General features: G+C 34.3%; 1 protein-coding gene across 1 annotated transcript in view; it reads right to left on the bottom strand.

Moving 5' to 3' along the window:
* LOC108912391 (anosmin-1) overlaps window positions 1-23,027 on the bottom strand; it is a 44,385-nt gene extending 21,358 nt beyond the window's left edge. The window contains exons 1-2 of the mRNA XM_018717594.1: window positions 22,758-23,027; window positions 6,147-6,342 (exon numbers count right to left, since the gene is read on the bottom strand). Of these exons, the coding sequence (XP_018573110.1) occupies window positions 6,147-6,342; window positions 22,758-22,982 (421 nt within the window). The 5' untranslated portion in view covers window positions 22,983-23,027. The remainder of the gene's footprint in view (window positions 1-6,146; window positions 6,343-22,757) is intronic.
* Window positions 23,028-23,534: the final 507 nt, after the last annotated feature.

The raw sequence follows: 23,534 nt of genomic DNA, 5'->3' as shown, positions 1-23,534 counted from the left end.
TTTGGTTTCCGAGCTGGTTACTCAACGTTGGATGCTTTATTGACAATTTATAAACAGATTTTGGAAAGTTTTGAGTCCAAGCAGAGATCGGCGGATAATTTCTTGTTAAGAAGGAAAAGATGGAGACATAAAACCTAGAGCATGGGAGGTAGGAACGTAGGAATATTGATGAATATTACTTAAAAAAGTATACATAGACAAAAAATAGAATGTATATATAATAAGGTACACATTAATGAAGTTGATAGCATTTTTGGTGATTGCTATGGATGTAATGTCGGAAAACGAGTGGTCGGATGCTGTTCTCACGTGCTTTTATGATTCTTTGGATACGTGCGTTATCTAGACTCCATCCCAATAACCCCAAAACATTCTGACATTCTTGAGACACTGAGTGTCAACGAGAGCAAAGATAGATGGAGACAATGACTAAGAATAGCGTGCATGGACAAAGTCTGAATCGATGTATGATTCTTGAACTGTCTCACTGATTCTAACCAAAAGATATAACAGAAAGTAAATATTGGAAGATTTTTTTCGGAAAAATGCCGGCTTCATACGTGTAGATATTTGCATCAAATACAATCCTAACGAAGTCATTTAACAACGATACAAAAAGTTCCGGAGTTGGTTAAACATGGATCGATTTCAAAGAATCTACGTAGAGGTTGAACAAGTTTTACCCGATCTTACATGGATAATGCCTTCCCCGCAGAATGAAATGTATTTCTACCAAATACAAGCCTATTAGAAGCATTTGAAATAACCACAGAAAGTCTCAGAGTGAGGCAGAAATTGACCGATTTTTAATATTGTCCTTTCGACAAGAGTGTGTATGTGCCAGCAAAGCCATGAAGGCCATTTACTCGATATGCTACTCCATACATAACCTAACCCCATACTGTATACTTTTATGAATCAGTAAAATCTTTACAATTTTTAAATAAAAACCTGTGTTTTCTATCAAAATTACTTCTTTTGTGAATTCTGGGACACCTTCTATATCATTCTTTTCTCAGGTGTCCACCGAGGTGGAGTTTGCTCTGGATCCCACTACGTGTTACATTGTACTAAATATATCCGCCGGAGTGACCGAGGTGCCTTTTCACCTTCAACGCCGAAATAAACAATTCGAGAGCATTTTTCCATAAGGATTCTGACGTTTTTATGGTCGCCCTCGGTATACGAGGCCGTCCAGAAATTTATGTGCCAGTTCCGATGCGGACGGATATCGGCTGCGCAAAGGAATCGTTAAGCTTTGCATGTTTATTGGCCCCAATATGAATTTTATGAGTCGACGCCGCATGGAGGCACCAATTATGAGCCGCTTATTTTATATTTGTCCGTCTTCTTTACTGTCGATGCGCTGTAAAAATGGACAGGCTGCCCGCTCGCACCGTCTCAGGATAAGCGTCTGTAAAGGATTATGGTTTTATTACGTGCTCAGATTAACACTTTATTGAGATATCAAGTCTGAAATTGCTGATTAATATTACTCGATCTCTTCGCGTCGAGTGTAAGAGCAACGTATTTTCCATTAATGTTGCTCGTAATGTTTAGTAAATCTTATGTCCAACATTGTATGATTATACTTTTAGCGGCTGCTCGTCCTGGAAGGTCACACTTTCACAAATTTTATGACAGTTCGGGTCTGGTCATCGAAAGACGAGCAACGAAATAAAATGATAATTCTAATGTAAAATAGATTACTTTATGCCGGAAAAATAACACAAAATGTCATGTTTATCACAGTGTATGAGTCTCATAATTCTGGAACTTACATTGCAATCCGTGTTAAAGTTATATTTTTGGAAGGTTTATTTAGTCAAGATAATGAAAATGACTAACAAATATGAATTTAAACAATAAGGTTGCTACGTTTCGAGAGACATGCAGCTCTCTTCTTCAGAAGAATCTCAGAACTGAAATATTACATGCCTTGTTGGTGTCCTTTCTTAATTGTCTAATTACCAGTAGTCCATTGAAAAGTTACATTTGGGGTTGCAAAAGTCAGAGCACGCAATTTTATTTTTTGGATGTCAAGAGGGGGTTAGTGTAAAGTTGAATCCATGTTTGTGGGGTCGCAACCCTTAAGCGTCGGCCGCCATCTTGTAAAAATGGCTGGGAATGGTTTTTATACTACTACTTACTATATCGGGCAAACTATTCCTCGCACAGAAAATTTGTAAATATATTTCTTGTTGCAAATTAAATTCTCTACAACTTTAGTTCTGTAACTTTTAGTCGTAGAACCAAAAATAACAAAGTTATTAACGAAAATAGATAAAAATTTGGGAAGAAATTTTGTTTTGGTCGTCATAACTTTTTTTCTGGTCATTTTACAAAAAAATTACATCCGAGCATTTTGATAGAGGGGTTTTCAAAGAATAATTTCCATTACAAACATTTTTCAAATTTTATTTATTTATTAGGATTTTACAGCGATGCGAAACTATGAATATGAATGATTAGGCATAGGCGTCCTTCAGTTTTCTTCCAGTTGTGCTACCACGTGCGTGCGTGACATATTTAATTGTGAAAAGTATTTTGAGTTTTGTGGACAGTATTTTGAGTTTTGTGGACAAGATTTTGAGTTTTGTGAGAGCTATTTTGAATTTTGTGATAAGCATTTTGACTTTTTTAAGCGTTCATATAGTGTTATTCCATCATGAGTGATTGTTTTATTTGTAAAAAACCTTTATGGGAAAGTAAAATCAGAACTGTGAAGGCGAAAGGACCTTACTTGATCGAGCAATAACAAAAAATGATGAGGATAATGAACAATTTTTACGAAATGTTTCGGAAGTCACTGTACATATACCATGTTACCATTATTATAGCGACAGTCGAACGGATAATGTCGTTCATCGTTTCAGCAGCAGCAGTTTATCACCTTCAGTTTCAGAAGATCCAGAGACAAGCTTTGATTTTGTGAACAATTGCTTCATTTGCGCGGAAGCGTTTCAGGATCAGAGTAAGCGGCAGCAAAGACGACAACGGCGGGTTTGTAATGTACGTAATGACGGTAATAAAAAAAGTATTATGGACCTCATAAACAAACGTACCGACGATGTTGCAACGGGCATTGCTAATCGCATAGCTGATGTTCCCAGCTTAGTAGATATCGACATTCTTGTCTTGCTCACGGCATTTGGAAGAACACATTCAAATATATATTTTTTTAAACCATCGAAAGGACGTACAGCCGAACAATTATATTGTCCGTCAAGTTTTATGTACGGAGAAGTCATTGCGGATAATCTGTTGTTTCTCCATGCCTTCTCAGGATGTGACACAACTTCAGCAGCTTACAACATCGGTAAAATGAAATTTCTCGCAACACTGGAGACACGTCCTGAGTTAGCTAGTGGAACAGCGTTATTCCTGAATGAGAGAGTCGTCCCTACTTTGCTCACTGCCGTTGGCGAACGTTTTTTTATCTCTTTATATGGTGGCAATAAAGATGATGATTCTCTGGACAGTCTTAGATATAAACGATTCGCCAAGTCAGTAACAAAGAATACATTTAATTTGTCTTCACTTCCTCCAACACAAGAGACAGCCCGCTTGCACAGCCTCGGAGTCTATCATCAGGTCCAGTCGTGGCTCGGGAATTACAACGACCCTCAAGACTGGGGCTGGAAAAAGTATGGACAAATATTGATGCCTATTCAAAGTTCAAAACCTTCAGCACCCCCTGAGCTTCTAAAGTTGATATTCTGCCGATGCAAAGGAAACTGTGGAGCAATGTGTGGATGTCGGAAGGCAGGCCTCAAATGTTCTGCAGTGTGCCTGAATTGATCTGGGAAGACATGCAACAACATAATGGAAATATCAAAATTGATCGAGGAAAATGATTTTGAAGATGAACTGCCAACAATGACGCCACTTCATTCTCCATCCTACCTCGACAATTCAATATCGGAAGCTCCACCAGATCCTGAGTCGCAGCCTGGCACATTAAAGAGACTGAGGACACAGTAGATTGGGAAATACATACTAGGGATACGACGTAAAAAAAACGCGCCACCTGACTCTACCCCGTAGGGGGCGGGGAGAAGAGTCAATAACTAATTAACAACATTGCAATATAAATCACTAAAATATTTCTTATAAAAATAATGGAAAGATGAGAGAAAACTATGCCTAATCATTCATATTAATGTATACTTACTAGTACTCGAGAATATTGTAAGTTTCGCATCGCTGTAAAACACTAATTAATAAATAAAATTTGAAAAAAGTTTGTAATGGAAATTAGTCCTTGACAACCCCTGTATCAAAATGCTCTGATGTAATTTTTTTGTAAAATGACCAGAAAAAAGTTATAACGGCCAAAAGAAAATTTCCTACGAAATTTTTATATATTTTCGTTAATAACTTTATTATTTTTGGTTCTACGACTAAAAGTTACGGAACCAAATTTGTAGAGAATTTAATTTGCAATAAGAAATATATTTCCAAATTCTTTGTGCGAGGAATAGTTTGCTCGATATAGTCAGTAGTAGTATAAAAACTATTCGCAGCCCTTTTTACAAGATGGCGGCCGACGCTCAAGGGTTGCGACCCCACAAACATGGATTTAACTTTACACTAACTCCCTCTTGACATCCAAAAAATAAAATTGCGTGCTCTGACATTTGAATGGACTAAAGACATGTTTGCAGATCCTTGCGAAACTTTTATTACGAAACGCTTTGTTTTTCGACCCGATATTTTTTTAATTCTTGTGTAATTTCGGGTACGCCGCTGGCGACTGCACGCATTCATTATTAATTCCACGTTTTGTCAGTCCCAAATTTGACCATATCAGATTACGATTACTTAATATTGCCATTAAACATAACGGCCGACTGACTTCTTACTTTCATTATCGTTTCTGATGGATGTCCATTTAGTTTATTGCTGCAGCAGCGACGCATCCCGGTTGGCCGCGGACCCGTCTCGCTGATGTCGATGGTATACGGAGCGTTAACGAGAGAGTGGGCCGAAAAACTATTATTATTAATTCGAAAGCTTCGCGGTTACCATCAAAGACCGATTATTTCGTCTTTGGTAGCGAACAGATTTTGAAAAATTAACATTTAACGAGTAAATCTTTTATGGTGTGTCAACAGATATAGTTTTTTTAACCATAACTGTTGTAGTTTAATGAAAATTAAAGGCTTTGTCACTTGAATAAGACTGATAAAACGTAAACTAAAATAAAATATCTTTCGTTTATCTCGTTTAAACTTTTTGTAGCTATTTGTTCTCCAGTTTCTTCCATTCTGCAAAGAGAATGGTCTGGTGACTTGAATATTATAAAATGTTTTAATAAAGTTGTTATCAAAGCGCCAAAAAACGAGCTAATAATTCTCCTGATCTTTAAATTAATAGATAAGTCTTGACAGAAGTAGATTAATGAGTTTTTTTTAATTTTTCGAAGTACCTACATTACCACCTCATTACATCCTTTTTCCCATTAACGCATCAAACCCTATAATTGAGACGCGTGCATCGCGGTCGCCTCAAAACAACATTGTTGCACATAATGCATACTTTGTATGTCCAGATTGGTTTTTAAGTACATTTAAATAGCATGACATTACATCTCAGGAATATTATTAATCACCTGTCGGCTAATGTTCCAGTTGCGGCGGCCACTGGACGGTCTTGGACCACTGAATTGGTCCCAAATGGGTTTCTGCCGTATCAGTTCACTGAGGTGCTAAAAAATATGACGGATCACCGAGATCGCCACGTCAGTTTGTGCCAACAGCGTACCACGCCATTTTAGGGATGCACATATTACATTAAAAAGTAAAGTTAATAAACATGCATTATACAGGGTGTGAAAAAAATAGCGCACCGAACTAGCGGAGGTGGTAATGCTGACCAAAATAAGGGGCAGTTTTTTAGTAAATTTGGTATTTAGACCATTAGTGATATTGGAAAAAGTCGTAAGAGTTCCTAAAAATAACTCCCTGAATAAACATTTAACGACAAACGTTTATGACAACTTCTCTTGAAGTTCGGTAACTACTTTTTTGACACCCGGTCAAAATAAAAGAACCCATTCGTTGCATAAGAAAATCCAGTCCTAATTACTTCATATTATTTATAAATCTAAGTAAAACAAAATTCTGTGATATACGACGTCATACCTACTGCTGAATTTAGTTCCTGGGGAGGTTGACACGTCACCCCACAGCTATGGCGACAGCACTTAGTGATACCAGAGCACTGGGTGTCAACGTTGCAAGTCTCCATGCACACTGCAGCGAATGGAGATAGAGTGGTGTTTTTGGTTGGGCAATATCCAGGTTTATCTCCTCCTTTGGATAAACAGCTTTTAACACACTGTAAATTGAAAATTAAATACGTTTTTATTAATCAAAATCAGTCAGTAATAGATATATTTATTACATTTAAATGTTGAATCATTTTTGTTCTGTTAAAAATTCCAGTAGTAAATATTCAATAATAAAGTTTGAATTGAAAAATACTCCAATTTAACATAAGGATACGAAGGAATATAAAAATTTCATTATGACTAATCAACAGCATAGTCATTAGTTATCACATGCCTCCAGGAAGATTTAATGCTTCTGGAGTAGTTGAATATGTAATTTAATTGAACTGAATCATGTTAGCAGAGCGTGCCAAAAAGATTCTGGACACAAATAAATGAAGGGCAAATCTAAATAGCATGTTAATAGCATCATAAAGAGCAATCTGTTTCTTTTCCGTTTCATGTGACAATAAAATGTTTAAATTTAAACAAACTCAAATTATTTTAACACTTGTCCAATAATATCTTCAATGTAGTACTATCAATTTTTATTTACTGAAACTGGTTCTTGTTAAAAAGTTATTTTCCATGTATTTATAATTGTTTTCTCAAAATATGGCTGTTTAATCTGCATCTAACAAACTGGATCATTGTTTATTCTAACACATAAATGAAAAACATGGGAGAAATTTATTGGATTACACAGGAAAGCGACGAAACTCGTTCCAAGCACACCGTACTATCTCAAGGTACACTTCTGTATGAATCTGCAAGAAAAATCTCGTTGCATATAGCCTCGGCGGTCCGTAATTATCAGTCGTTATTATTAAATAACTGAAATCGTGTTAAAATTACCTACTAGGATGCAGAGTTTACCATTACGACAAATTGGGCCGTTTCACTACCTGCACCCAACTACGGCGATTATGAGAACCCATATAAACGCGGCTCCCCATTCACATGGGAACTTAACTCCAATAATACGAGCATATATGTCAGTTGTAGGTTATCAAGTTTATTGGGGTGCCGGCCTTCAATGTGGTGCAAATATTTAAAGGAAAAAAAAATAGTTTTAGACAATAGTTTAGAACATTTAGAACATTTCTATACTCGTAAGTCTCTGGGATTGGAAGTAGTTCTCATGATTAATACCACTGAGGGAACTAATCGTTTTCAATGGCTTAAGACGAAAAATAAGGATCTATTGCGAATAAATTTCTCTCTACCTTAATACCATTGATTTACCAAAAAACTAGCTCTGGTAACAATTAAATGGCGCTAATGCTGCTACATCCAGTGATTTTTATATCTTAAGTGGCCCAAATAACTACTATTAGTTTTATTGCTTCGCCACAATCACGCAACATGATGCGTGTTTGTGTTTTTTCAATTAATTATCACCACACACAAAAAAACTCGATTGCGAAGATAGTGCTATTAGGCCCTATCCAAAAAAAAACAGGGTTAAATGGAACTATGACTTTCAAGCATTTTAGATGAATAAACCGCGGAGTGATATTAAATTAAAGGGTGGAAATTGGAGATAAAGGTGAAAATGCACCCCTTTCAGTTTTTTAATTGTGGCTCGAAAACGAAGCAAAATTTCGCTATAGTTCACAGGAAACATTATTTAGAGAATAGAATTTTCCATCGAAATAGCTTATTTAAAAAATTTAAATGGAAAATTTTATGCAAAAAATTCGATTTTTTAATTTTTTTTTTACTTTTTTGCCTCTAGTTTTTTTTGAGTAAAGATAGGTATAGGCAATGCTTCATAAAAAAAAGTTTTCTTCAAAATAAGAGGTTGTAAAGTATTTTTGGATGAAAATTGACTGATATATGGCCGCTCAAACTTACAATTAGCCAATTTTTCGATTTTCGTTGCGTTTACCCCTATTTGATTCTAAGCTGTGAAAATCTAAAAAATATTTAAGTTTGATCGGTTATAACTGAGTCAATATTAGTCCAATAACTTTTGAAAACGCATCATTTTGAAGGAAATCTCATCTAGTTTTTTTGTATAGCAATTTTCTTTGCCTACGTCTACTAAAAAAAAAGTAAAAAAAAATAAAAAATCTTATTTTTTGCTTTTTTTTTAATTATTTATTAACGAATTTTTGCATAAAATTTTTCTTTTTAATTTTTTAAATAAGTATTTCGATGGAAAATTCAATTCTCTACAAAATTTTTCCTATGAACTATACCGAAATTTTGCTTCGTTTTCGTGCTATATTTAAAAAAAAACTGTAAAAGTGCGAGATTGATAATATTTTTGATAAAATAAAACTACAAAATTCAGCAAACCGCCATGATAAGGTTGGACACGAATCAGAGCGAATTACGTCACATCTATGTAAATGTCATTTTGTGTCATTTGTACTTCGACAATATCCGTAGTATTTATCTTCGTTTAAATATTTTGTAAAAAGAAAAACCAAAGAAATTTGTATGTTAAAGTGTGTATAAAATTTTATTAAAATCTTAGCTGATCGCTTTCGACTACATAGTCATCATCGGAGCTATTCCTAAAATATCAACAAGAGGTTGAAATGACATTATAAAAAGCAAAAAATTTTTACTTACGTTAAATTTTAGATACAAAAAAATATTTAGGAAACGTAGAAAATTTTAATAAGTTCGACATAACAATATACAACATTAAATATAACATCAATTACTGGTAAATAACTAGAGAAAGAAACAGAAATTGACTAACAATGTCGAACATGTGGAGTGAAATAAAGTGAGGTTAAAGTTAAATGAAATTGAAAATTGACATTCTACAATTCTAAGGATTACCAACTAAGTGAAAACAAAAATTTTTAAAGTTAAACTACCAATATACTAATAACAAAATATCAGCTGTGAATTAATGAGATTCCCAAAGATACTTGAATAAAGGTTTAAAATTACAATTTAAATTGACTTGAATATTAACACAGTTATTAGGGTTCCTTTTAATTTCTCTTAGAATTTCTAAGTCTTCCAATAAATTAATTTTATGAAAATCAAAATTATTATGAATATTATGAAGAATTTTGCTATTGTTTGAAGGTGAAAATGAATGGTTAGTAAAATTAATATGATGCCCAAAAGCTGACTTTTCAGGTCTTTTTAAATGTTCATTAATATGAATATTTAATGATCTAATGGTTCTACCAACATAGGGGACGGGACAATCATTATAAGATAACAAATATATATTATTATTTTTTAAATATTTTATGTTTCCCAACTATCAGTAGCTTAGTTTTGTGTTACCAAAACCATAATCAGGAAACGTTGATACTTGAAAAGTTTCTAAAAAAGGAAAGAAAATAAAGCTCATCAACTGCGAGTTAATAAAATATCAAAAAGACTATTTTTGTTATCAAAAGTGTATCCATGCATAAATTGGTGCTGAAAAAGAACAATCCTTCGACACATTTTTGAAAAAACTCGTACTGACTGATGAAGATGACTATCATGAAACTTGAAGAAGAGACGAAACCAACATCAAAGCTGTTTCTGGCATGATTTAAGGTATGGGAGAGTGACAGCCTCACGAGCGTTCGAATATAGTAAATAGTAAATAATTCCGAACATCATAGAACAGTTTTTCAAAATCTGTCATCATGCCTATTGGGTGTGGAGTTGTGTTTATTTTGAATGAAGATTTACTCAATTTTTTTTCGGTGTATTCTAAGTTAATATCTCGAACCGGTTTTATTACCTAAAAAATGAATGAAGACATTGTCACTTCGTTTCTACTTTGAATGCACTTCTTAAAAGTTTCCCCTTTCATTATCTCTGATGTCTCCGATTATAATGGAATCTCGGAGGTCATTTGTCCCATCAGGAATTCAATTCTAACGCTACCGATCGAATGGGATATTTAACGACGCCAAAGAAGAATGATCTTGAATATTCCCGACATTGTAACGCCTCATTTGGATAAATTAACTTTATAGACTTTATCATAAATGAAGTTGTTATGTTATATGGGTATCAGATGATATCGGGATTCTCGGTGTATAATTCAGGAAGTTTTATAGCCGAGCGGTTAGCCTGGCAGCGCCTCACATATGTGCATAACTTAGTTGCGGTAACACGTATCGTCTATAAACTAACTGATTTTTACCCAATATAATTAAATACTGTCAGTACGTGATCCCGGTCGAGTTCGTATTATAATCATATATAGCTTAATTATACACTCTAGCCGGGATCAATTACGAAAATGCCGAATGAATTATTGTTATTCACGGACAGGATCATGTGAAAAACTGCTCAGTTTGCGCTGGTAACAAGGAGTAACGGGACATTCTTGTAAAATCAGATACTAGTTCAAGCTCGTAGATGATAGTACTTCAAATTCAAGAAAATTCTAGACTGGTATGAATTATAGCTGCGTCAGTTTTGCAGTCGATCTGACAAGTGTAATAATAGGGAAAGGTGCTTTGTCACTGCAAAAAAATATTGGTAAATTCTTAGGAACAAGCAGATGGAAATGAATTTCAAAAAGATACATCCATTAATATTGCATATAAAATTATAAAATGACTTGAAATCATAACTTAGATAGAATAGAAATAATAACACATTATGTTTGTTTAAGCCAAACTATTAAAATAAATTCAGACACATAGAAGTCCTTTGATAGTTTAAACCCCAAGTAATAGATAGCTCTTTGGGTACTGTTTTGTAGCCACGAAGTGGACAGCTTAGTAAAAAAAAACGAAAAAACAAGAGGTATGATAGAATTCGGGCGAATCGATCCCAATATATATTGTTAGAAAAGCATTTTTAATTTTTAAAAATTGTTTTGACTTTAGTGAAATAAAAATTGTGCACACGGTAGCCATCTTTCATATCCTTTTACTCTGGTGTAATAGTGTTGTATCATCTTTTTGGTAAGTTTGCATAGTTTCCTTTTTTTTCTTGTCGCCATTTTATTAATTCCAGTCCATTCCTTGCTTTTATAACAGCTTACTACTAAACAATGTTTCTTAATCATTAAACATTTTTTATAATTTTTCTGAAAATAATAGAAATTTTGTTTGCAACAATACAGGGTGTTAATTAAGTAAATCGACAAACTTAAGTGAGTAATTCTTGGAGTGATTTGATGCTCAATTATCTTTTCGATCAGATGTTGAATGTTTGAGGATTGTCAGCATAAACTGTGCTCTTCAACAAGTTCCATAAAAAGAAGTCTAATGGTGATAGATCGTATAATCTTGGTGGGTAACACATTTGCAGTAAATTATTCGATTACCAAATTTCTGTTTCAAAGGATTGATTGATTCCGTTGCTGTATGACATGTTGCACCGTCCTATTGAAATCATATGTTTTACACATTAATCCACTCCGACTCATCTCATAAAAAGTTCGATATCACAGTAAGTTTCCAGTTTCGAAGAAATATGGACCAATCACTCCACTAGACCAAAAACCATACCAATCAGTTACGTTTTTGGATGCATTGATTGTTCCAATATTACTCGTTAGTCTTCTTCATTCCAGATGCGATAATTTTGTTTACCTATTCACCAATCAAAATGAGCTTCATCACTAAAGATGAACTTAAAAAAAATCATCATTTTCTTCTTCCACTGCAAGAGCCCAATTAACAAATGTAATCCATGATGTATTTTGTAAGCCTTTAAATGAAGATCCTTATGAAACATATTTAATAAAGTGGTTTGTTTAATGCCTAATTACTGTGAATGATGACGAATTCATATGTTAGGTTCTGCAGTGACATTATCGTTGATAGCTGCAATATTTTCTTGTGAGCAATCACTACTACTGTAAATTTTACTTTTTTGATCTTGAATTGAACCAGAATTTATTCACAATACACTAATGCAAACAATTAAAGGGTCAAAAGAATTATCGAAATTTTTCCGTGATTTTTGACAGACTGCATTTAGAGGAAAAATAGTCGTATCGGGAATTAAAGAAAAGCATTTTGAAGCTCTAAGATTCTAGCTTTTAATTCTTTCGGTCGAAATTCGATATAATCATTTTTCATCGAAATATCGGAAAACTGGAATAAATTTCCTATAACACGCTGCCGCGGCTTTTCGGAAAAAATTTTTTTTCATCTTTTACACGATTTTTAAAAAACAGGAAAAAATAGTAATTTATGGTTTTTTATAAAATTTACGGCTAAATTAAAAATGTTCACGAAATGACTAATGTTAAGCATGACTTTTACAGATCGATATACCCAGAAGAACCCTGAGAAGTTTCATCTCGATCTAGTGAACTGTTTCTTTGTTTCAAACAGTCAAACTTTTGAAAAAAAATAAAGGTCTCGTTTTTTGAGCTTAAACACTTCATAATCATGAATAAAATGGAAAAATTTTTTTTGAGGTTCTCTCACATTTTTACCGCAAATAATGTCCAAATTTATGAAAAAAAAAAATTGGAATTTTTTTTTAGAGAAGAAAAAGGGTAGTTTTAAAAAGAACTGTTTTTAAGTGATTACAAACTGCACAAAAATTAATTAGAAATTTTTATCAAAAAAGGATATGAATCGGACGCATAGGAGGAAAAAGCCGAATCGTGCTGGAAGCAATTGGATTTTGTTTTCTTCAATGTCCGGAAGGTTTTTCAAAGAACCAAACAAAAACTTCAAAAAATTGAGAAATTTTTTCGAACATTTTTCGAATCTTTTATTTTTTTTCATCAATTTAAACATTATTTGCGGTAAAAATGTGAGAAAACCAACAATTTTTTTTTTTCCAATTTAATCATGATTATGAAGTGTTTAGGCTCAAAAAACGTGATCCTTTAATTTTTTTCAAAAGTTTGACTGTTTGAAACAAAGAAACGGTTCGCTACATCGAGATGAAACTTCACAGGATTCTTTTGGGTGTATCGAACTGTAAAAGTCATGCTTAACATTAGTCATTTTGTGAATATTTCTAATTTAGCCGTCAATTTTCTAAAAAACCACAAATTACCAGATAAAAAAAAATCCGAAAAGTTGCGGCAGCATGTTATAGTTCCAGTTTTCGAAACTGCCCTTCAATTCTCTGTACGTCTATTTATCGCCGAGATATCGATGATTGAAGACAAAAGGATCCCTTTCCATTAAAAGTCCGATATTTCGATGACAATGGTCGTGTCGAAATTTAAAAAAGAGGAAGCTGAAGCTGAATAAACAAGATATCTAGTCCATGCAATGGCTTAGCTGAAAAACATTTTTCCATGTCCGTGGACTCAGAAAAAAAAAGAAAATTTGCAAAATTTTTTTGTCGCGCTATTAGAATTGCATGAAAACCGTAGCTCCTAAAAAATTTCGACCGAAAGATCTAAAACCTTAGAGCTTCAAAATTTTAATTCCTAATTTCCTTTTTCACCTAAATACAATCTGCCAAAAATCACGGAAAAATTTCGTAAATTCTTTTGAGCTTTTTCGTCTGTTTGTTGGACAACTTGTTTTTCCATATGTTGTACGATATTTTCTTCAAACTTTTACATAACTTTAAAAAAACACAAATGGCGGCAAATTTAAAACGTTAACTCAAATTTGAACAGCCGTTAGAATAAAATGAAACCCGATGAAAATGTGTAGGCAATTACAAATTACTCCCTAAAATTTTTCCTTGGTTCTCAATAAAATATGCATAAAGTGTCTAGCGGTAAAATAAAAATGAAATATTCTGAATTACGCGGACATGGCAAGTAAAATAAGTTTGATATTTAAGAACCAGAACTGACATCGAAATCTACCCACTGCTACGGTAGGCTCTTATTTCAAGAAATATCGCAACCGGCCTTCATGTTCCTTGTATCTATTAATTAAACGCGAAGAGTGATATAATCTAATAAATTCCTATATAAAGATCGATTTATTGGAATATAAAGTGTCTTTTCTAACGCGAAAGGATTAAACCTTTCAATTATTTATACGAAATAATTATTATTGTCAGCTGGTTTCAACTCTAACGGCAGCATCCAGCTGCTATATAAATCTTTCCGGGATAATTACATCTTTATCAATTTTTTTTCTTCTCTCCTCATGTAGCATTCAGATTTCTGAAAGCCTAACAGGTTAGTTAAGCTACGCTGACTTCTGAATTCACGCCTTGTTTCAAAAGTATGTGAGCGAGGGCACGAGTAACAATGCAGGACGTTTGGAGCAAATTCTTCAGTAACTAGAAGTATACAATGAGGTCCTAAACTATCTCTCGATAGTTTCAATTACATTATCCTGTTAGATTAACTTTTTTTTGAAGAAAGAAACACACTTGTTTTCGATATCTTAAAAGTCCTTTATGATATCTTATTCATACTTTAAGACTGGCGTTTTATATACGAGAAATCGTACTTTTAGTAAGACAATTATCCATCCAGGAAGTAACGAAGTGTAACGCTAAACTAGAGCAACTTCCTATAATTTTTCGCATTGAAAAGTCTCGGTGACCATACAAGTCCAAAATTAAGAAAAATGTGTTTGGTATTAAAAAGTAGTTTCACGAGGATGATCTACAACTACTCTTTGATAGTTTTGTACAAAAATTAACTACTCTTTTAAAATCCTATTTGGTAAATCGAGCTTTGCAGCGAAACTTCACAAGTCACATTTGGTATCACAGACTGCTTGGACCTAGAAAAACCACTGCACGTTTAAAATTGTTTAGTTTTCAAATGTATATTTATGTTCCAACGAATGTAAGCAATTTTTGAATATACGTTGTTTCAATACAAAGGACCCCGCACAAACCTTATGGAAATGGATTCCCGGTGGATCTCTCTCAAATTTTGGGAATGAACTCTTCAGAGCATCCTGATGAAAAGTTCTCATGGGCACAAAACCCAGAAACCACTCCCAACCCCCCAAATGTCAGGGGATACATCAGACCCTCACATGCAATATATTGTTTCGATGCATTTTTGATCTCTGAACACGAGTACGTCATAATTTTTGCTCTAGTACGTATCAGTCTTCAGCAAATCGGTGAAGAAGCTTTAGAAAATTTAAGAAAGAACATTGTGGACTGAGACTCACATGCAATATGTGGTTTCCGGTGTATTTTTGCACGTAGAGTTGGAAGAAGCTATCGAAGAAGACGAGGAACCTATTATTGGATATTACTGCACATGTCAGTCTGGTGCAAGAACATTGGGAAGTTGCTACAATGTAGCATGTGTCTTGTGGTACAAGGGATATGCTAGGTATCAATCTCATATTGAATATCCTAATACAGTATTGTTTGAAGTTATAAATAATTCAAGATAAGTTTTATTAAATATTAACTATATGAAAGAATTAAAAAAGAAGGCAAGAAATACACAAAAAAGTCACAGACAGATGTAGACAGATACAGACAGACGTATACACAGACAGAAGCAGACTCAGACAGACGTAGACACAGATAGATGCAAACTCAGACAGACGTAGACACAGACAGATGCAAACTCAGACAGACGTACACACAGACAGACGCAGACTCAGACAGACGTACACACAGACAGATGCAGACTCAGACAGACGTAGGCAGACGTAGACACAGACAGATGCAAACTCAGACAGACGTTCACACAGACAGACGCAGACTCAGACAGACGTACACACAGACAGATGCAGACTCAGACAGACGCAGGCAGACGTAGACACAGATAGACGCAGACTCAGGCAGACGTAAACACAGACGCACACTCAGACAGATGCAGGCAGACGCAGACAGACGCAAACTCAGATAGACGTAGACACAGACATATGTTACCAGAAACTCATTACGTCCACGCCGTTGGTTCTGAGTAATGCAGAAAATGGGTAACATTTTTGATATAATAATAATATAATAATAATATCTCTACTCCTCATTCTAACTACGAGAATTAGCCCAGAAGTCGGAGACTTGTGCGGGAGAGGAGGCGGCATATTATTATTTGCGCCCAGGAACGACTTATGTTGGTAGGCCCTAACCACCATTCAGTGCAGGAATGAGGGAAACCTGGAAAACCTCATTAATTAGGGGGGTGGTCAAATGTCAAACGGTGTCAATCTCTCACATTGACCCCAAGCCAACATTCTTCCACCCTACCATACCTGCACATGGGTGCCAATCCTCCGTACAAGCATAGCTAATCTACGGTCTACCGGCCGCGGGATTCGAAACCCGGGCAGATAGCACACATCGATTTAAGTACTGACGCCTTAAACCGTGCGGCTATCGACGCAATTATAATGTTGATAATGTTTTGGTGATAAGTTGATTTCATTCCCATATGATTATGGAAAATGTATCGTTTCCTTATAATTTCTTGTGTTTAATATAAATTATTTTATAATTTCTCTCAAATCAGTTACAGTGAATTTGTTAAGTTTTACGCGCAAGCTACAGAAATGTAAATTGTTATTCGTAGATACCTGAAGATGTCATAAAACAACGAAACGTCAACGATTATATAAATTGGTTTTCCTTTTGTATGATTAACTTAAATCTAGAGAAACTAACAATCCTGAAACAAGAATACTTTTATTTTCTTAATATTATATATATAAATAATTAGGTGCTCAATATACCAGATGCGTTCCAAGATAAACAGAACTTTTCAAAAATAGGTATTTCTAAGGAGGCCATCTATTGGCAATTCCATTCGCCGGAAAGATGGAGCCTTCACTGATCAAAACTGGTCAAAATTTCATGAAATTTGGACGAACAGAAGCCGAATTTGTTGCATCTGAAGTGACAGCATGTTTGTATCATCGGTACAAAAATGAGCATCGAACTAATATTAAGTTTTGTTTGAAACTTGGTAAAACTTTTACAGAAACGTTTCAGTTGATGAACCAAGTTTATGATTTATCCCATCAGAGTTCATGAGTGGTGCACGCGGTATGAAAACGGTCGTGAGGACATAAATGATCCGTGATCACCGCAGATTCCATCCATTCATCAAAGATCGGCCACAATCTTCATTGAAATTCATGGCATGACATAAATTTATCGCGTTTTGGCCGAACATCTGGGCTACCGAAAAGTGTATGACGGTTTGTTTCACATAAGTTGACTGACGACCAAAAATTGTTCAGGATTCAACATTCGAAGGACATCATCAAGGAGTTTTCAATATGATCCAAACGCCAAAGTGCCGAGTGGAAGGTGCTAAACGAGCCGAAACCCAAAAAATTTCGTTTGGAGTCAAAAGTGAAGACAATATTGATATGCTTTTACGGGGGCATTGTCCACAAAGAGTTCGTTCCACCGGGCCAAACCGTTACTGCACAGTTTTATCTTGGTGTTTTGAAGCGTTTGCGTATTCGCCAGATTTGGCACTGTGCGACTTTTTGGAAAAACGCATTTGCCGATGAAAGGAAAGCTTTTTGTGAACGTAGACGCCATCCAAATAGCTTGTACCGAGAAAATAAATCGGTTTTGCCTAAAAAACTGTTCGTTCTTATTTTTAAAAAGTCCTGTTTACTTTGAAGTTCACCTGGTATTTTGATAATTCAATTATATTTGCGTGAAAGTACCCAAATTCTAACATTTTGAATTGGAAAAAAAAGTAAAAACTAAGGAAAACCTTGGGAAGTAACAGTTAAAGAATTAACTGCACAAGGAAACGAAATTTATTCCTCATTTTTCATTACCTTTAATATTCATATAATTTAAGTCGTAAATACCGTTACAGAGCTGCCATTTGTTGGTTAAAAGCTCGTAGAATACCGACATTTATAACATTTCCAACACAATGAGGATTATAAATTGTTTCTGGTTTTGTTTCTACTGTAAACCGACTTTAGAAATTGAATGTTATTGTATGTCGAGAAACTCAAACACCGTGCTTTGCAAGCGATATCTGCTTCATAACAAATTATTAATTCGTTTGAATAACAAACAAGCTAGTTTTCTGATATACGCAAAACACACAAAGCTGGGCTTAAGTAGCGTTATTCCACGACTTATGAATAAACAGAAAAAAAATACCACGGTAAAGTGGGTATAAATAAGCTTAAGCGTGTTGCTTTTGCCTAGCCAAGATGAACAATAACTGAAAACTGTTTATAAACAGACACACGGAAAATTTTGTACTTAACATTTTTTTTGTTAAAAACCCGTTCATGAAAAAAATGAATACTGTTTAAAATCAAAAGTGTACTAAACTTTGATGAACACACTGTATGTAACGTTAATAATGCTATTAGAAGACCTGATAATACCATATAAAGTATGCATTTGCATACATGAATACACATAAGCTCGACTAAAAACGTGATATGATAAGTGGCCCTTCAATTCTCGCAAATATGCTGGAAAAACTAAAATTGTTAACGTCACGAACCTTTAATCTACTCTTTATACTAATTACTTAATAGATAGAAGAATGTTAAAAATTGCAAAACAAGTTACGCGACGTGTACAGAGTGAGAGTGTAAAAGAAACTCGTTTTTTCTTAATAATTAAATTTATCAAAATCGTTAACAAATTATTATCCATTAGCTGTATGGGCATAAAAGTTGAATCAAGATGCTGCATAGGCATTTTTACACGTACTTGCTGCTGGTATTGCAGAAAAACGCCAGAATTTCATCGGCACGAACCTCCACATTTCACCTCCACATTTGTGGATTTCATCCACAAATTGTTTAATAGATAGCAGTATCAGAATGTTATAAATGGCAAGACAAGTTGTCACTTCCGCAACATATATCCTTCTTTAGTATTTCATTCCATCATTCCGCGGTAAATCTTCACAAATTATCATTTCTTAAGACTTTGTGACTCGTTCTTGCAACGCCTTTTTTAACTCTACCGTTCTGCATTGGGAATAGTAAAAGTAACCGATGCTGGTGCGCAGAACAAGAATTAATGCGTGATTGAACATTTATCATCCTTTTTTACGGCTTTTAAAAAAAAGTTCAACGGTTTTTTGTAGAAAACAATTAATTTTTACAAGAAAATGTTCGAATTCGATATTATCCAAAGCTATAAAGTTTTAGTACATACATGTTGCATTGTCTGTCGGTTATAAATATAACTGAACGACAGAAAGACACATCTTGCTATATTTATAATACATTATAATTTTATAGTTTCTGGACATATATTTTGAAACGTTATTCATGGATTCTATCTGACCATAAATGTAGTGTCAAATGCGGTGGTATTTGTGATATGCGGTATAAATCACAATACAACATTGTCTTTAACAAAAAATATTGAATAACGTTATCGTTGTTTCCTCCTTGAAGGATTAATTTCCTGTGTGGCAAGACGAGTTTTTGTTTCTAAATGAATTTTAGAATAAATTACGTTATAATTAATATATTTATTATAGTGGTAATTTTGCAAAAAATTAATTTGCAATTAAAAATCCTGTAGATGTGATCGACGATCGACAAGTTTGAATATCTTCGAATGTTGGAATATCACAAAATCGATTAAATCCGAACTGCTCCATGAAAAAATTGTATTTCAACATTCGTGTGCGAGTATAAAATATATCTTTAGGATTTTCAGTGAAAGTATATTATTTGTAGCATTTACTAAACAGTCCTTCTTAGGCTCATGTTCATTACAGTACAGTTAAGGAAAAATCGTAAACAGAAATCTTCCAAGAAGACCCCTGCGCCACTTTCTTGGAATTAATCGCATTCGACACCCGAGGTAGAAAGACATTGACAGCAGCTTGCACTGCATACTGTGTTTTGCAGCTACGAAAGCGTGTTTCTTCGGTTCTTTTCTTGGAATTCTATTCCAACAAATATCGTAGGGACTGCATATAAAATCAAAATAAACGAACCACTACTATACAGGGTGGCCAAATAAATACTTCCGTTGCTATTTTCTCTGGAATGAAAAGAGACATTTTAGTTCTGTAAACGTAGTTTGGTAGACCTGCCCAATATCTTCATTCTTGTTCTATAACTGCTTTGCAAAACATTTGTCGATCCTGGAAACTTTTCAAAGTGAACATACCTTCACGTGTTCTTCTAGTAATATACACTTTTCTGAAAACTTAATAGATTTTGAAATATTTAAATTGATTTTCATATAATTTAACCAAAGAACATTATTTCGTCTTTAAGATCATCCTGTATATTAAATACACTGTTTGAAAGATATAAAGACATTCTTAAGGGATGCTCAAAAATAGAGACATATCACACATATCTTTATGAAATGCTATTTTATTGTTTTATTAACAATAAATGTTTGTATATTTAAATATTGAATTAAAGAAATTACCTATTTATTCAAAAAGACCTTAAGTAATAATCAAATTATAAGAAATATTCAACTGTTTTCCCATCATACCATCATAGGTATCTGCGTCCAATCAGCAATCGATTTTATTAAAGACAGACACTTTTTTAATTAAACAATGTAGACATTGAATTTAAAATAACTCGAAATCTATTAAGGTTTCAGAAATAATGTATACTAAAAAAAATTACAAGTGAAGATTTTTTCATGTGTACTTTTTAAAGTTTCAAACGTCGAGAAATGTTTTTTCACTTTTTCCATCAATTTATCGGTGTCGGTGATAACAATTTTAGTGCAAAATTGAAGATATTTGGCATGTATACTAAATCGTGTTCACAAAACTAAAGTATTTCTATTCGTTCCAGATGAAATGGCGTCGAGAGTTTTAATTGAATCACCTTGTACACAAGGTGACTATAACATGGAATAAACCATATTTTTTTAATTATCAGGTATTGATTTATCGATTTATTTCATGATCTTTAGCATTCATTTGATTGTATTGTGATTATTAGATGTGTGTCTGTTGAGTATGGATGAAGTGGAAACTGAAATGGATATTTCAAACGATAAAATAGCGACAGCCGCAGAATATGCAATATCGCAACTTATTTCTCAAAAATCTGCAAGATAATACGAAACAGCTTACAATTACTTCAAGAAGTGGCGTACTGAAATCAAAATTAAGAAAGATAGTGGTTGATATAAATAAACTAAGTACTCCGAGAGAAATCACTGCATATTTGAACTCAACGCATTCGAAAGACTATACGGGTTATTGTTTGACTCTCTTCTGTTACAATTTTAGCTGATTTTGGGGCAGGAATTGCTTCCATCAAAAGACGTGATTGAAAATCTACTTCAGTGCCAAAAACGTACATTGAAGATGGTGGTTGAAGTTTCTGATATTTAATAATCCATCGAAAAATAATTCCGCCATTCGAGCTTCAGAACATTCATTTACCAATTTTCAAAAATAAGTAGTCATATTATTTTTATACTATAAAATAAAAGTCTTTTTCATTCTAGTTAACTAAAGAGTCGTTTTAACGCATAGGAAATAGATTTAATTGCCAACATTTTATGAAGGTTTTCGAAAAATATATTTATTCATAAATATACATTTAGAACTTTAGTACTATAGTTTTAGAACTGTTAACGATTCATGAACTTTTCATAATTCGGATGCCCAAAGTCTTGTCTATATGTGGAAAATGTCAGAAATAGTACGTAAAACTGTATTCAATAAACTTTTAACTAATGATAATATAGAAATTACACCCTCAATATCTAGTAAACAGCTGAGATCATTCGCCAATAGCATCATTGTTTCGAACTTATTAGATCTCATCAGTATATCCTAGGTCAGACAACCGACAAACGAAATAGCAATTGTTTTCCTAACTTTCACCTAAATTCAATAAAATACAAATGTACTTACTTCGTCTTTGAGAATATTTTCGCAGCACCAATCAGAGTATAAGGAGATACTTTTTTTGGTTAATAAAACCATGTTATGTAATTTACTTTAAAATTCAAGTTAAGGGGGATGCTTTCGGGAATGTCTTACAAATATAAATGGGGATGTAATTTCAGTTATCAATTTTCAAAAATAAGTAGCCATATTATTGTTATACTATAGAATAAAAGTCTGTTTCATTCTAGTTAACTTAAATTTCGTTTTAATACCTAGGAAACAGATTTAACTGTCAACATTTTATTAAGGTTTCCGAAAAATATATTTATTCATACATTTAGAACTTTAATAGGTACTATAGTTTTAGAACTGTTAACGATTCATGAACTTTTCATAATTCGGATGCCCAAAGTCTTGTCTATAAGTGGAAAATGTAAAAATAGTACGTAAAACTGAATTCAATAAACTTTTTAACTAATGATAATATAGGAATTACACCCCCAATATCTAGTAAACGGCTGGGATTATTCGCCAGTAGCATAATTGTTTCGAACTTATTAGATCTCATCAGTATATCCTAGGTGAGACAACCGACAAACGAAATAGCAATTGTTTTCCTAACTTTCACCTAAATTCAATAAAATACAAATGTAACATTGCTTACTTCGTCTTTGAGAATATTTTCGCAGCACTTATCGGAGTTTAAGGAGACACTTTTTTTGTTTAATACAACCATGCTATATAATTTACTTTAAAATTCGAGTTAAGAGGGATGCTTTCAGGAATGCCTTACAAATATAAATGGGGATGTAATAAATTAAAAAAAGAAACGGTGGATGCCACCGCAGTACTCACCGCGCTCCTCCCGGGGGCCTGCCAGCAACGGGCCTCGCACCTGGCAACGAAGAGGCCCTCATACTGGCCGTACCTCAGCCGGAGCTTGCCCAGCGCCCCCAGGACCCCGAACGCCGCCGCCACCAGCACCACCCTGGCGCCCACTACCATCACTGCGGAGGACGCCGTCATCTCAATCGGTCTCGCGCCACCACAGCACTGGCTCTCGCGCCGACCGCCGATCATCTAGCCGCTGCAGCCGGCCCCGTGCACCATCTCGACGGCTTACCTACTTTCATCACCTATATTAACGGGAAAAACTAGCAGAGCGATCTTCGGGAGGATCCTGTTTTTGCACGGCCCGAATTAGAGGCGGTGGAGTCGATGGGAGCGCAAGAGGTACGGTGGTAGTACGGGGGGTGGACGTCGAAATCTGGGCTTCCCGGGTCATCTCTCGGGCTTTCGACATTTCGGACAGTTTCGGACATTTCTTCATTTTAGAGATCTGAGTTAACAAATTAAATTTTATTTGCTGTAAAACAATACTACCTACACAGGGTGTTTTCAAAAGAAGTAAAACAAATGGTACCGCTAAATCTACAACTAAAAAGAACATATTTTGTATGAAAATGACCTTAGTAAGATGTTCACAGCTTATTGAATATTCAAAAATACGTATCAGATAGCCCGGTTTTTTTTAACTTACCTCTCTCACGTTTTTGCTTTAAAACTAACCGCTTATTAACAAAAAAATTCAATTCACTATCATTCGCATTACATCTCGCACGATTACAACTA

The sequence above is a fragment of the Anoplophora glabripennis genome, unplaced genomic scaffold (assembly GCF_000390285.2).
Source record: "Anoplophora glabripennis isolate ALB-LARVAE unplaced genomic scaffold, Agla_2.0 scaffold645, whole genome shotgun sequence".
In the NCBI taxonomy this organism is placed as follows: Eukaryota; Metazoa; Arthropoda; class Insecta; order Coleoptera; family Cerambycidae; genus Anoplophora; species Anoplophora glabripennis.
This window is presented reverse-complemented; position numbering and strand designations above follow the sequence as displayed.